This window comes from Poecilia reticulata, chromosome 13 (genome assembly GCF_904066995.2).
Source record: "Poecilia reticulata chromosome 13, P_reticulata-male-v2, whole genome shotgun sequence".
In the NCBI taxonomy this organism is placed as follows: domain Eukaryota; kingdom Metazoa; phylum Chordata; class Actinopteri; order Cyprinodontiformes; family Poeciliidae; genus Poecilia; species Poecilia reticulata.
Window position 1 is genome coordinate 25,915,065 of NC_088842.1, and position 15,376 is coordinate 25,930,440.

Here is a 15,376-nt window from a genome sequence, read left to right on the forward strand (position 1 = left end):
TACATTGGGACAACTGCTGTGTGCCAAGACAGAAAAGGTTACTGGTCTTTAGCCATGGATAGTTTTAATAGAACTGTTGACACTTCTGTGTACAACTTCTTCTAAAGGCATAGCGGGCTGCCCAAAACCAGAGGTGTTGTTTAACAGGAAGTTGAAGCAACATATATTACGCGCTGCTCCTCTCTTAAGGCCTGTTTGGTCTCCTATAGTACAGAAGAAATATTATTTAATCAAAATATCCTCCAAAAAATAAAAACACACTGTTGTTTCATTGGTCGGATCAGGTAAGGAGAACTTTTTGAATCTCTTAAGGGTACAGGTACTTGTTAATTGCCACAGAGCCCATGTTATGTCATTTCCTATTGTTAAAGAAGAAAGGAAATTATGATATGCTAGATGACGGGATTGTCAACCACCAATGAAAAACATTATGAATCAGAAAAGAAAAATAACAATTTTGTCCTTGGGTTACATATTTAGCAGAATTTAAATGGTGAACTACAAACATAATCAATTTAAACTTTTTTTCTGTGTGAGCTGAACATAGGAGTAGCTCTTGCGAAAGGTTAACTTGGAAAACACTGTATACTTGACACTAGAACACATTGATGAAACAGCAAAAGATATTAGCTGTCTCTTGTTTACCAGGCTCAAGAGGACACTCATCAATATGTCTTAGTTATAGTATCATTGAGTGCTCAAATTTTCCCACGCAAGTAAACAAGTGAGTTAAGAGACGAGGTGACAGAGGTTGGATCTGAGTCAGAAGGACTTGCTTTTTAAAGCCGCATTTGATTTATCTTAGAGGTCGGAGCACGGAGACAGGAATAACGTCACAGCTACGTTGGAAACCTCATAGTTGCAAGATGGAAAACAATAGGATTGGCTAATAATCCTGGTGGTTAACTGCTTATCCCAAACAAAGCTGACAATAGTGTATTTCCCTTATTAGTTAAAATACAAATGGAACATGTTCAGAAGTATGTAGGTATTTAATACCATTACACATTCCAATGGTTTAAAGATACCATCAGAAATGCTCATAGTTTATTTAAGCCGGCTTTAGCACATTTTTGTTACGTGCAGCCATGTTGAATACTAAACTTGGAGTTGCTTGAGGCCCTATCTCAACCTTCCTGGCTGAAATTGTGATATTCATTAGGTGTTTTCTTTTCATTTTCAACTGGTGGTACATGGTGTCAAAACAGGTTTTCTGATTCAGAGAATTTTCCTAAGGAATGATTCTTATTAATGAAAGAAATCAACAGAATGTGCTATATCTCACTTCCCAGTTCTTGGCAGTAACACTGACTGATCATACTGGGAAATCCAAACTTTTGATAATGTCAGCCTTTTGCTGACCCTGCATGAATTAATCACATGATCTAACTCTCAATACAACAAGCATGTGAGAGTGCATGGACTTAGTCGAACTCATGTGTAAAGTGAAGGAAGTGCAGCTTGTACCCTGCAACAAGATTGTGACCATGGCTCTGGTGTGTACACAACAAATAACCAAGGAGCACATTCCATCAGCAGGCTGTGTGAGTGAGGGAGGGGGAGAGAGAGAGAGACAGGCAGAGAGAGAGAGAGAGAAAGACCAATGTCTAAATCTCTCAGCTGGAAAACTACAACACCAGAAGGGGGCAAAGAGTCCATGTCTGGTTTGATATCTGACGCAAGAAGCAGGTCATAGTGGTATTATCTAACAGATGTCAGACTACAATTGCCTTTGGATACATGCTCTTCCCCAATATATTAACATTATCTGACCTTGGAAAAGTTGACTTCCCCTTCAAACTTTTCCACATTTTGTCATATCACGACCACAAATTGCAACTTAAATATTTATAAAATGGTGTGTGGTTTTTAAAATAGTTCACAAATATGTACATGCGTACATCTACTTTAACCCGATAACTCTAAACAAAATCCAGGACAGATTGTTGCCACCAAAAGTCACACAATTCTCTTCGGAAGAAAACTAACATTGCAATTCACCCTGTTGTTAACCTCCATGCAGTCTCCTCCCTGCATTTGAAACCTTCACAAAAACTGAGTAGTGACCAGATCTATACATGTAAAAAATGCTAAAAAATCAGTTTCTCTTTTCCCCTCTACTTCTTTATGCCACTCTGTGTTGGTCCATCACATACAGATTCCTTTTCGAGGAGATCAACATATTTTACAGTCATTTATGGAAGGCTATGTGATGCCTCACTGGAAGTATATTGAAGATCCCAGTATGAGGTAGCCCTTCAGGACAGAACACTCTGTCAGTGTACCAGAAGATAATGAAGTACAATCGTGGGACAAATGGAAATAACAGAGAGAAGGATTTTTTGCTATAACATCTCTTTCTTTAAATAGTTGTTTGGTTTATAAATAATGAGCTCATTTGCTAATTATGAAGCGGAGAGAGACAAAAAGTTGAAACAAAACTCTGAATATTAACACTTACATTACTGATGGTATAACAGTAATTATTAAACTGTTCAAAAGCTTACAACCAAAGAAGGTCTTCAGTGTTCTATGAAGGAATGAACTTGACCCTTTTCTGTGTGTGTTATGTAAGGTGGTGTGGGGTGGTGGCTGGACAATAGTTTGATTAACTACAAGCAAACATGAACAGTATTTAGTTTTTAAGGCACGTCTTTTTGTGGACACCCATGCTGTATGTCGTAGCTTGCTGCTGATTCTAGTACTTGAGTTTTGTCGAAGTAAGACACAAGTAACTGCTAAGACATCAGGAGCCAGAAAACATGACCATCTAACAGCATTACGTTTGTCCAAAGTAAAACCCCTTTCTATCGCAACTTTTCTTTAGCGATGCACAATATATTGTTATTCAAAATGATAATGGTACTTGTCATTTTAACATACTGGTGTTGATCCCATAAGTAACGCTAGGTTGATATTGAAAACCAATGTTAATTTCCATCTTGCTACAGTTTATGTATATGTTTTGAGGGGGGGAGACGAGGTGGCCACGTGGTATATACTGGTTAACTGTCCTTACAGCAATATTAATATTAGAAATCAATATTGGCCCAAATTTTTTGCATTAATCCATCCCTTCTTTCCTTGGGCATTTTAGTTGACATTACTGTAGAGTAGACAGATTCATTTAAAGAAACAGACCTGCTCTCCAGATTTCTCAGGTATGGTGACCTTCATGACATCTGCTGGGATTGGCAAAACAGCCAAATGGTTTAGAATTATGTTTGTTTGTTTTGTTGTCACAAAAGTTACATTAAGATAGTCTGCGTCACTACTTAAGAGATCCTTGGGCCATCATGCAAACACTGAGCTACCTTCATCAATCTTTGACAGAATTGTAGCCCTGCGTTTCTGGGTGACATAACAGCCCTAATTTGATGGCTAGACATGCTGGGCAGAAGTAGACTCTGCTCTGTGACAGAAATTCTTGGTTGAACCCAAGAAGTGACTTCAAGATGTTTAGACAGCATACGACGCCATCTGTCAGAGTCAGATGTACTGACAGGAAAAGTAGAGTTCTACAAGAAGAAGAGAAGTCAGAAAGTCCTGCACCGGCTCTTGCCATAGTAACCCTGGACTTGATAATAAGTTTAAGAATAAACTAGATGGAGTCTGTGTACATGTCTAAGTAGTACTCTGTGTAATAATAGAACTTGGACCTGCAGTTTTATATTTTCAGTATAAACAATAGTGTGCCACCCTGGACATCAGGATCTTGGAACAGGTACGCACAGTAAGTGGCGCTGTGCAAAGCCCTACTCAGCTATGTCAGTGAAAGGTTTCCTCACAGACAGTCTACACTCTGACCTACAAACCCAATCAAACAGACTCACAATAACAGCTTACAAAACTCAGCCAATAAAATGTTGACCCTCTTTGCCTGAGAACAAAGAAAAAGCTCAAACATGAGCCAGATTGTGGCTTTTCTTTCCTAAACCAAACCATAAGCTGTCTGACCAAGTGGGAGAATGGAGAGTCAGACAGTTTAAATGTATTGCTAATGTTGCTCAACAGAAAGTCTAGACACAAGGCCCAAACAATCAAATCGAGGTTAAAAAAACCAAGACATGTTACACCCAGCTAAGCCACCTTAGTTTTACTGCCTGTCAGCAGAAGCTGAAGGAAGAAAGTGGGACCAAAAGTTATACACTGTTTTTCAACACACTGCTATCAACAGCAAGGTGATATCACAGTAGTGCTTCTTGCAAAATTCCTAATCTGATGTTCAAAACGGAATAGAATCGCGTATTTCTAAACAAGTAAAAAAAAAAAAAAGTAGCCCAATTTATGAGGGGATCCCAAAAGTAGCACAAATTCTTATTATTGTCAGACTGAATCAAAGTCATCCAATGACTGCACTGTCTAAATAGGTGTCATTAATAAACATTTATTATTAATACAACAGTGTAATATACATTGTGACATGTGATCTCCTGGTATTAAAAGCCAAGTCTAGGGAAAGTCTAGTTGCTGTCAGCATGTGACTTTATGTGGTGAAGTACTGTTAGATTTTGCAGCATCCCCTAGATATGGGTGACTTGAGATTTCTTCTGTACACCAGTGGAGGCAGCAGACTTTTTTCTGTAGCTCGTCAGTTTTTCAAGGGTGCTGTGAACTGATCATAAGTTCACACCTTTCTCCATAAAACACTAAATATACTCTACAGTCACCAACAGTGTGCCTAATAAATGCAGTATATTGACGACCTCTAGTTTCTCAAACACACCATACGAAACAAGACCATTGCAAACCTTCTCAACACCAAAACTCATCGGCAGGTAAGAGAGAGGACACTTTTCACTTAGTGTCAGATCTCACAACAGGGAATGAGCTTGTTGTTGTGGTAGAGGGAGGAGGCCTTACAAATTCTGTTTTCATCCAGGATCCTGGAGATTTTTTACTCGGTCAGTGGTACAACTGAACCTGTTACTGTTCCTCAGGGAGGTTTTTCAAGAGAAACTGTGTTCACAGCTCACTGATGAATTGGAAATTTCCAAGACATATATCAACGAATGCACCATAATTTGCTAATCAAATAAAGGTACATTCATGCTCGTATTTGCTTTGCACCATGTGATTAACCTGGTAGAGCTGTGTCTCCTAGTTCTCCTTGCTGACAACATGGTAATGCAATACAAACAGAATGCCTGTTTTGATAACTTTTTCTTGAAACTTGTCTGAGCGTCATACAAACTTGATGGCTATTTCTGCAGAACTGGTCTTTCTGCCTGCATGATCACCAAGAAATTCGACTCTTCCACGTACTTGCTTACAGTATGTCAAATGAGGTCATAGGTTCATAAACAATTCCAATATTCTTTTTTTGTTGTTGTTAACTCATAACCATATTCCTAATTGACTGTTTGTAAGGAATTATTTTTGTATCTAGGTTAAATATAATCAGAATCAGATTTTATATCAATATTTTTATCATAGGAAAAAAAAATGCATTTCTTGGAGGGGGGTGCTATGTCTGATCCTGGGAAGAGCTATTACATTTCCTAGTGCCTCCATGAGCTGCCACTGTTGTACACAGAGTCCTAATTCTTTAAAGCACAGTTTGTAACTTGTGATTTGTACTCTACTTATGAATTTAATGTGTCTCATTCTAATGAACATTATGTACTGTCTTGTCTCGTGAGCTACATTACACCCCTAATTATTGCATGTTTGTATAGTAAACACTCACAATGTGGTGCTTACCGAGTAAAAATGCTGCACCTAATCATTAGACAATTTCTAAGAATTTTAAAGCAACATCAAGAAGATAGACTCTGACCAGGTTTGATCAGAGGATTTGATGAATCTGCAGAAAAAAACAAAGATAGCTGTGTCATCCACTTTGTCTTACTCATCACTGAAGCACAACAGCACACGCAGCTGCTATTTTTCCTCAGCAAAGTTCTAAGAAACCACCAGGATTGGATTTACCTGGCTCTGCCAAACCTATTTTAGGATAGTCTTCAATCCTGGTATATGTGGCTGTAAACATTCATGTTCCAATAAGAACAGGAGGACTGTGTGGATGCATGACTAGATGGACTGCAGTTGCTGGAAAGTGGGAAAAAATAACAGGAGAACTAGCATGTATTCCACAAACTGTGGAATAAACTTGTTTCAATTACTTTTGTGGAGCGATGAAACTGAGACATCTATTACGTATTAGTGGTATAAACATGGAGACGGAGGAGTTTAAATAAGGATACTGCACAAGGGAAGTGAATAATGGACTGAAGGTGGAGTGGATGCACACAACAGGAGTGATTTAGGACAGGTGATAGTTGCTCAGATGTATGGTTAGACAAGATTACATTAAAAAATGACAGAAGAGAACAGATGTGGTTCAGATTTTCATTTAGGACAAGATTGGAAATGGGTTTATCACTCAGTCATTGTAATTTATAATGGTCCACATGGACAAAAGGTTGCTACTCAGACAAGACAAGGGTTGTGCTGTTTACCCACAATGACAAAAAGAATGTTCACTGCCAAGCAAGGTAGTGGAAGCTTTGTGTGGTGCTGTTTTGCTGCCAGTGGTACCGGTACAAATGAGGAAGACTATCCTTTAATTCTTTATCTCAGATTCAATTCAGAATCTGAAAGCAAATAGAACACTATTCCTTTTTTTTACATTCTTATTTTAATATTTTTAACAGACTTCTTTAAATGTCAACATACTAAAGGCTATAACTAGCCTTTGGAAAATGTTCCTGTTTTTTATGGCCTGGAGATGGCCAATCCTACTATTTTGCTAGTGGAAAGTGTCTGGATCAGCAACTCTAATTCATGTGAGATTATCCATCCATCCATCCATTTTCTTGCACCCTTTTTCCCTCAGTGGGGTCGGGAGGGGTGCTGGTGCCCATCTCCAGCCAACGTTTCGGGCGAGAGGCGGGGTACACCCTGGACAGGTCGCCAGTCTGTCGCAGGGCAACACAGAGACACACAGGACACACAACCATGCACACACACATTCACACCTAGGGGCAATTTTGGAGAGGCCAATTAACCTGACAGTCATGTTTTTGGACTGTGGGAGGAAGCCGGAGTACCCGGAGAAAACCCACCATGCACAGGGAGAACATGCAAACTCCATGCAGAAAGACCCCAGGCCGGGAATTGAACCCAGAACCTTCTTGCTGCAAGGCAACAGCTCTACCAACTGCGCCACTGTGCAGCCTCATGTGAGATTAGTCATCTTAAAATGAATTAACTCTCTACCCACGTGTGAGTTGCATCTTTAAACTAAATGGTAATCATATGTTGAAAAAGACAAGCTGCTTCCTTAAACATGGAAGGCATTTTCTGCTGTACCTTGTGTCTTAAACAAGTTGACAACAAATGAAGCTTAAACTATTATTCTGTGTGCTCCTGTTGAAACTGAACAACATAATTTCATTTGTTGGTATAGAATGTGAACATGACACAATCTACAATCATATCTGTGGAAAATGGATCCAAGTGCTTGTTGGTTTTTAATTGGAACCTACTTGCTAAGGTGCTAAAATCTACAAAGGACAAATGAGCTCATTTTCCCAATGAATATATCTAAGTAGCTGTTAAGAGTTTTGGAAAATTCCCCTACATTTTGGACTGGTCTTGGCTGAGAAACAATATGTGGTACAGCTGTCTGGGGCTCATATGTCCTGCAGCAGCAAATCCACCACCATGGAGAGATGCACACTGCCTTGAATAAGCTGGTGAGGGTCACCTGTTGGTGTGAAGCACAACAAGGACAAAGAATCAAGGAGAAGCCTCCTGAGAGAGGGCACAGTTGGAAGTTTTTTGGATGAAGGCCATCTGCAGCCAAGCAAAAGCGTTTTTTCCAGTAAGGGGAATACTCCCCCTTTTATTGAAATACGGTGAACCAAACTCCTGTTACTGTGCCGGCTGACCAAGAAGGGCATGGACTGAGCTACCAGGAGAGATGTTGCTTTTCAGAGAAGTCCAGGTGAGCTGACCATGCCATTGTTTCTCAACCCTGTTTAAGCCAGTTTGTGACAGCCATTGTTTCTTTGCCTGTTCCCATATAGGACGTTCATTGTTTTGTTTAGGTTTTTGACATTATTCTGCTTTCCACTAGTCCATAATAAGTGAAATGTTTAATATAATATTAGTTGTTTTTTTTAAGTGTATTTGTTTGGCTAATTTTATTGTTTCTCTTGATAATAACAATTTTAACTTTTCAATGGAGTTTTCAATGTTAGATTACTTTTTACGATCATTACTGATTAGCTTTTGAATATTCTTGAGCTTTATGGTCTTTATTAAGCCTCTACTCCCCGAATGGTCATTGATTCAACACTGTGGTGGCCTCTTAAAGAGCCATTAAACTGAATTAAATTGAGAACATTGCTTATTTTGTCGATTACATAGAATTTTGATTCAAACGCAATAAGCTCGATAAACATTGTAATCAAGTTCCACCAGGAATAAATTGTGTTGCACACAGTTCTTAGTTAACACATAGTTCTTGCAGTTAAGATTAGCTGAAATGACTTGTTGATTAATCATTCCAGGCTCCAAAAGGACAAATAGCTAAATCTTCACAATCAGGTTGAAACCCAGACAATAAGCCAGCTTCAATAGGTTGCTTGAAGATGGCTTACCTGACGTGATCCAACTCTGGTTTCAGAAACCAGCCACACAGTGGCTGATCAGATCTGTCAGATGGTCTTCAGTCACAAGACAGCAACCACCACCGGTCTCCTCAGATTCACCATCAAGTGTGGGACAGTGCACAAAATATTGGACAGGACAAAGTTAACAATCACCCATTTAATCTGCTTGACACAGTGTCACCCATATATTTGTACTACACACACATGTGCAGTGAACCCACGCTTTTGACACGTGCGGTTGTTTCTGCCTGAAGCTATGCTTGTTACCGGGTTTCTATGAGGATCACCACACACTCTTAGCAACTCAACAAGGAAATCACACTAGTTTCTGTTACACGCTGTGTTGCTTCTGAGTGCGTGCTGGAAGCCTAAAGTTCAGCTGTTGTTTACACAGACCACCAGGTGACATTTCTCAGCTCCCATAACAGTCAACAACATTTATTTATAATGTGCAAAGCTCAAATGTAAACATATCAATTCTACTACACTGGCAACAGACCAGACAGCTCCCTCACCGGACAATCATCCATCCATAAAACTGAATAAACTACAATACCCACAGTGCCACCTTGCTCAAGGAATGGCTAGCTAGACAGAAAGCCATTCATATATTTGCAAATTATTGCCTTTAAACATAAGGAGGTAACAACTTCCAGGAAAGCAAAGAAAATAAGTCATCAAAACTGATATGAATGTGCTATTAAAATATGCAAAGCATGCAATCACATAAATAAAAACACACACACACACACACACACACACACACATACATATATATATATATATATATATATATATATATATATATATATATATATATATATATATATATATACTTTTATCTCAAGAAAACATTGGAAATGAAACTAAATAAATCCAAACAAATGACTAAAGCAAACATTAATTAATTTTAGTTGTGTCTGGTACATTTTCACATAAGCTCCCATGATACAACTAAATAACAATAACAAAGTTATGTAAAAAAAAACAACATACAAAATCATCACACACAAAAAAAATTGTAATAAACAAAAAAAAATCCTACTTTCCAAGTCTTTCATGTACAATGTTGCCACCCTGCGGGACTGATCTCATGTTTGCCAAGGAAACTCATAAATACTGAACTCAGTGAGGCCAGAGTGGCCTATAGACCAAGCTCACTCAGGAAAGTAGAGAGTGAGATAATTGCTGGCTTTAACAGGCATCAAGTGTCCAAGAGGTGATTTTATCACTATGGGTACTGAATAGAATCAGTAGCTACTTACACACACTCAATTAGTCCATATAATATAGGGGGGTGGGACAATCTGGACTTTCTATATAGAGGTTCAAAATATTTCCAATGAAAGTCAAGTAAATCAATATGTTTGGTACCCAAAGTAAACGCAAAGTAATTTGACCAACAGCGCCCCCACCTGGTCAAGAAACACTTCTACCAGTTGCAATGTGAGCATCACTAAGTTTTGCTTTACAACATGGGAACTCAATGAAACAAAAGCAGAGCTGTGCAGAGGACATCAGTGGCAAAAACTGCAGCTTGAATTCTATTCAGCCTCCATCAGCTTGCTTATTGATCACATCTGGATGAGCACACATCATGTAAAAGCAGAAGAAGAAAAGAGAACTTACTGTGGAGTTCCTGCTCGGGGTGTCAGACATCCCGTTGCTGCTTTGTTCCCATGCCGAGGAGCTAAATGCTCTGCTGCTGCTGCTGCTACTGAAGGCCTCCTGAGTGGAGCTCCGCAACAGGCTCGAGCTGCCCGGTCTGGAGCCTATGTCATACGACTCGGGCACGTCTTTAGTTCGACTGTGGTAGCTCCGTAGGGCACTGGTGGAGGAGGAGGACGCATCGCTGAGGCTCAGGGAGGACAAGTCCCTGCTCAGGTCACTCTGGGAAACAGACTTTCTTCTGTTGAGTGAGATGCTGGAGGCCGCCGGTGAAGAAGCGAGGTAGCTGGACTGGTAGGAGCTGTAGCCAGAGTAGGCGGACCCCCCACTCAGACCTGACGCTCCGTAGCTCTTGACGGAGGTTCTGCTTAGGCTCTCACTCCGTCGGCTGTTGATGCTGTTGCTGCTACTCCCGAGGATGCTGCTGCTACTCCCGAGGATGTCGGTGCGAGGGATAGTTCGACCCCGGTCTCGATCGGGGTCCGAGGAGGCGTTGTAGTTGCGGCCGCGGGCGGTGGAGCTGCTCAGGTAGCTGGACGAGTATCCTGAGGAGGAAGTGGAGTTGGGGGACCTGTAGGTGGACAGCCGGTCCCGCTCGCTATAGGTGCTGAGGCCCGGGGTCAGGGAGGGGCTGTAGGAGCTATAGTGGCTGGTGTAGGAGGAGCCAGCATAGCGTTTGGGGGTGGAGGAGACGCGGGACATGCTGCTGTTGCTGCTGGTTTTTCAGCCAGGGGGAGCCTCTGGAAGACTGCATCGACTGCAGACACAGCAAAGAGACACAAGCACTGTATTAGTTCATCAGCAACAATGGGATCAATACAAACCACAGCAACACAGCAGGCAGGAGTCAGGCCATTATTCATCCACACCTCCCCTGAGCGCTGAACGAATGATTCAGGAATTTATCTGCCATCACATCACATCTGCTGTCAGCCTGCATCATCCGAAGCAAAAACTGACCCATGCACGCACTCATCACCCTGCCTTTAGGATTCCATCAATATTTGAGCTTCTTTACCTACATTTAACACCGATCACATTACTGCAGCCCACTGTTTCTCCCAATATTCATGGCACATCAGCTTTTATTCAGCTGTTTCTTTATGACTGTTTGAAAATACAGCAGGAACAGGATTAAGACTGGAAGGACAGGTGAAAGGTGAGTGAATCTCTTCCTTAGCCCACTGGGGAGTTGAAAGAGCAAACTGGTGCATTTATACAGCTGGCAACTGGACAAAAACCTGGACCTGGCACTGCAGATCTTACTCCACTAACCACACACTTAGTAACCTTGGCAACCACACACCAGAAATATCGCAACTGCAGCTTCACAGTTCTTGAAAGGTATTTAAAGCAAAAACATTGAGGTTTGACTGCAGTCTTCCTGCTGAAATCTAAGAGTCAGTTTTTACCAGAGTTCTCCAACCTCTGGTTCTAAATTAGCCCAGGCGCATTATAACTGTGACATTAAAAAAAAAACACCGGGCTGCAATTTTCAGTGTCTTTTAAAAGTCTTCATACCCCTTCCACTTTGTCATTTTGGATTTTTTTATGCACACAAGTATAACATATTAGTGCATAATAAGGCTGGGCATATCAATCTAAATATCTCTATGCTATTGATGTCAAGGTGAGTATTAGTATTGGACTGATATTAGAATGATGATATTGATACTTTTGTTTACAGTTTCTCTTCATATCCAGCAGATTTACTCTAGTTCACACCAGTACATATGCAGGAATTAAAATGCCAAATATCAAAGGTTTACATTTTCAGTTTGAGAAAATGCTTTTATTCCTTTACAGTGTTTGCATTTAAAATGTCTGCCTTCTTTCAAATATGATCTGTGTAATTACCCAATAAGCACAACTTCACTCCAACAGTGCTCCTCTCTCTCTCTCTTGGCTCTTTCTGATTTCACATTGTGGTCAAAGCTACGATTTTAGCAGACTTTTATATATTCACAGAGAAAAAAAACCCCTGATATTCATGTGTCCAGTCAAAGTCTAGACCCAAATCCTGTTGATCTCTACCAACACTTGAACATTGATATTCACAGCTGCTCTCTATAACCTAATCTGGAGCAACTTGGCAAACAACGAGTAGAAACAGAAAAAGGTCTGCCTAGATGTGAAAGATTGGCAGAGATGTACTGCATTTAAAGATGCTTAATTCCAGGGAAAGGTGTTTCAACAAAATATTAACTCATGGGGCTGTGTGCATGCAGCTATGGAAAATGTTCCCTTGTGATTTAAATCTTGTTTGCTGGAAAAGTCAACAAGAACCCTTATTTCACAGAACTTTAACTTTAAATCCAGATTAAACAGATTACTTTGACACGTCAAGCTGAATATTTTCTCCCCATCACCAACCATCGAGATGTCTCTCCAGCAGATGAATACAGGTAAAGTCTGTGTGTGAGGTGGAAGTAATGGCTGGCAGCCTGGAGTGTTACTGTTGCAGCAAAGGCTCAGAGAGGCTCCTGTTCACATGTGCAGAAGCATCTGAATAAATAAAAGTATCTGATGTTGTTGATCCGTGTTGAGTTCATCCAGGGAGGCTCCGATTTCTTTAACCTCGCTCTTTCTGCTCTGATCTCGCCTCTCTTACCGCTTCCTATCCTCTCCTGCTCTCCCTTCATCCCTCTGTGGGAGTGGGCTTCCTTTTCTCTCAGAATGTTCTTCTCTGTATTGGCATAGCCTTCTTATGGTCTCTCTCAATCTGTTTTTCAACATCAAAAGGTTTCATCAATAATTCAGCCAATGGATCCTAACCAGGTACATGAGCACTCGGATGGAGGCAGGCCAACATATGCAGAAGCAGGCCATGTTCAACCAGATGAAGCCAGATGATGAAGATAAGTAGAGTGATCCTCTACAGTTTGGCAGGGTTGTTTTGGTTTCAGCATTCTGACACAAAAAGGAAGAATTATATGGACTCTAATGTTACAGAATCTGAGAGGACAGAGTCATCTTCTGGCTTCACTTTTAATAACAACCTTTATCGCGAATATCACATTGATATTGAATAAGTGGTAATTGCCCCGACTAAAGTTTTAGTCACGCTATTTGAAAAAAAAAAAAACAAACAAAAAAACATTTTTGCACAATAAAAATAAACTAATTATTACCAATCACTAGTTAGAACCGATTTAGATGAGAGGAAATCTACACACATCATTAAGGTTCCAGTTGCTTATGATAACCATAGTAGAATAAGGCTTGCCATATTGTGTACCAAGCATGAGAGAACATCTGCGCTTGCCATCTGGAGACAGATATTGGACTAATTACAGCACCCCGTCTCACCCACAGGGTATCTCAGTGACTGGCTTCAGCCTTGCTGCAGGCTCCCTGTCCTATGATGTGCAGAGTGGAGCAGAGATGGTTATGCTTGAAGGGTGGGACTGGCGAGTGGGGTCCTGTTGTTTTCAGTGATGGCTCGCTGTTCTGCATTAATTACCACATATTATCATCATGTGGAAAGAGGATAAAATATACCAATGATGCTGTGAAGGCACACATTAGCTATATTCTGGTAGTACCACACTGTGCTATATCATCCATCATTCTGTGTTTCACCAAGACAAAACATGTCCACCTGTCTAAGGACTATATATTGACCATGTTCCAAGTCCCAGAGCTGCCCCCAATCAAACAAGAACCCAGTTCCTGTAGGTGTTCAGATGATCAACTGTCAAGTCAACAAATTGTGAAGTTATATTTGACATGTACAGTATTTTTATAACAACCCAAGTAACACAGCTACTTGATAGTGCTATAAAATGGCACTATGTGCCAGGAAAGCTCATAATAAGGGTTTAATTCTTGCCACAGTACCATGAAGGTCTGACTTGTAGAGTGTTGATGTCCTATGTACAGCTTCTCCCACATGAGCAGAGAATCTCTGCAGCTCCTCCTGACTTATCATGGGCTTTTCTTCCAATCGGCTGCCCAGCCTTCTTTTGAAAGGAATTAATAGCATTAAGTTTTATTTAAGGTATTAGAGTAGAGCCAGATTTGTTTTACTTTACCTGTCAATTTTTTTAAAAATCATGTATAATTTTTATTTTACTTTGCAGTTATGTGCTGGTGCATAAAACGGCAATAAACCACATAGAGTTTTTCGCTGTAACATGACAATGTGAAAGTATTCAGGGGGTGCGACTATACATTACTGAAGTGAACTGGAATACAGACACACTGAATTTGCCAAATAATTACTATAGTGTATGAATTGCACATGTTACAACAGGAACAAAAACTCACACACTTACACATTCTGGCTATTCTACATTTTCAGCCTTCCCTGAGGCAGTGCTAACCGGGAGTTACCATGGCTACAGTAGCAACAAGTTATGGCCAATTTAAACTTCCTATCAGAGCTGTTGACTGGTAACTACGTTCTTATCCTTTCTTCAAACCAAGAAAATGACAGGTTTCTGACCAGCAAGCATCTATACAGCTGGGGGGAAAAAAGAGATCAGACCACTGGCACCCATAAGAGATGTAATGGGTGCACCAAGCTTTTAGGACATCGCTATTAAAAATATTTCAACTGAGTGGCAGAGATGATTGCATTGGTGCACTCCAAGAGAGGTTTGTAGCAGCTGCCTACTGGCATCGAGATGGAGAGATGAGGTTTCACCTACGGGGCAAGTTTCAGAGAACTGGGCCAAAATCTTTTTACGAACCTCACTTTCAATATGTGGAACTGGATCCCAGAGCAATGCTCGGCTAGTATGAATCTACCCAACGACCAAGAAAAAATAGAAACTAGTGGACAAATTAACACTGCATTTGGCATTCAGCTCATCTGCAAAAATATTTGAGAGAAGTAAATTCATTCAGACTTGTGACGGAAGAAATTGACTCATTTATGATCTCCAAAATTTTACTCCATGTCCATGTGAAATTGCACAAACCAATGATAAATATCACATTATCAGCAATGGCTTTTAAATCTTGGTCCTCCGAAACTGCAGAAGAGCAGACATGACCTTAAAATCTTGCTTCTTTCTTAATATTTCCTCAGCGTAATATTTGCTCAGAGTGGGCTGAAACTGTAGTGATATGATAAAAAGGAG

At 40.3% G+C, this 15,376-nt stretch overlaps 1 protein-coding gene across 9 annotated transcripts in view; it reads right to left on the reverse strand.

The window, feature by feature from the left end:
- Nucleotides 1-15,376, reverse strand: part of usp2a (ubiquitin specific peptidase 2a) — a 52,781-nt gene that overhangs the window by 18,210 nt on the left and 19,195 nt on the right. For 8 of the 9 annotated variants that reach the window (XM_081614151.1, XM_008426239.3, XM_008426233.3 and 5 more), the window contains 2 exons: nt 10,251-11,046; nt 7,586-7,711 (listed from right to left, as the gene is read on the reverse strand). In XM_081614151.1, the coding sequence (XP_081470277.1) occupies nt 7,586-7,711; nt 10,251-10,991 (867 nt within the window). In that variant the 5' untranslated portion in view covers nt 10,992-11,046. The remainder of the gene's footprint in view (nt 1-7,585; nt 7,712-10,250; nt 11,047-15,376) is intronic. The other variant, XM_017308261.2, reaches the window with a different exon arrangement.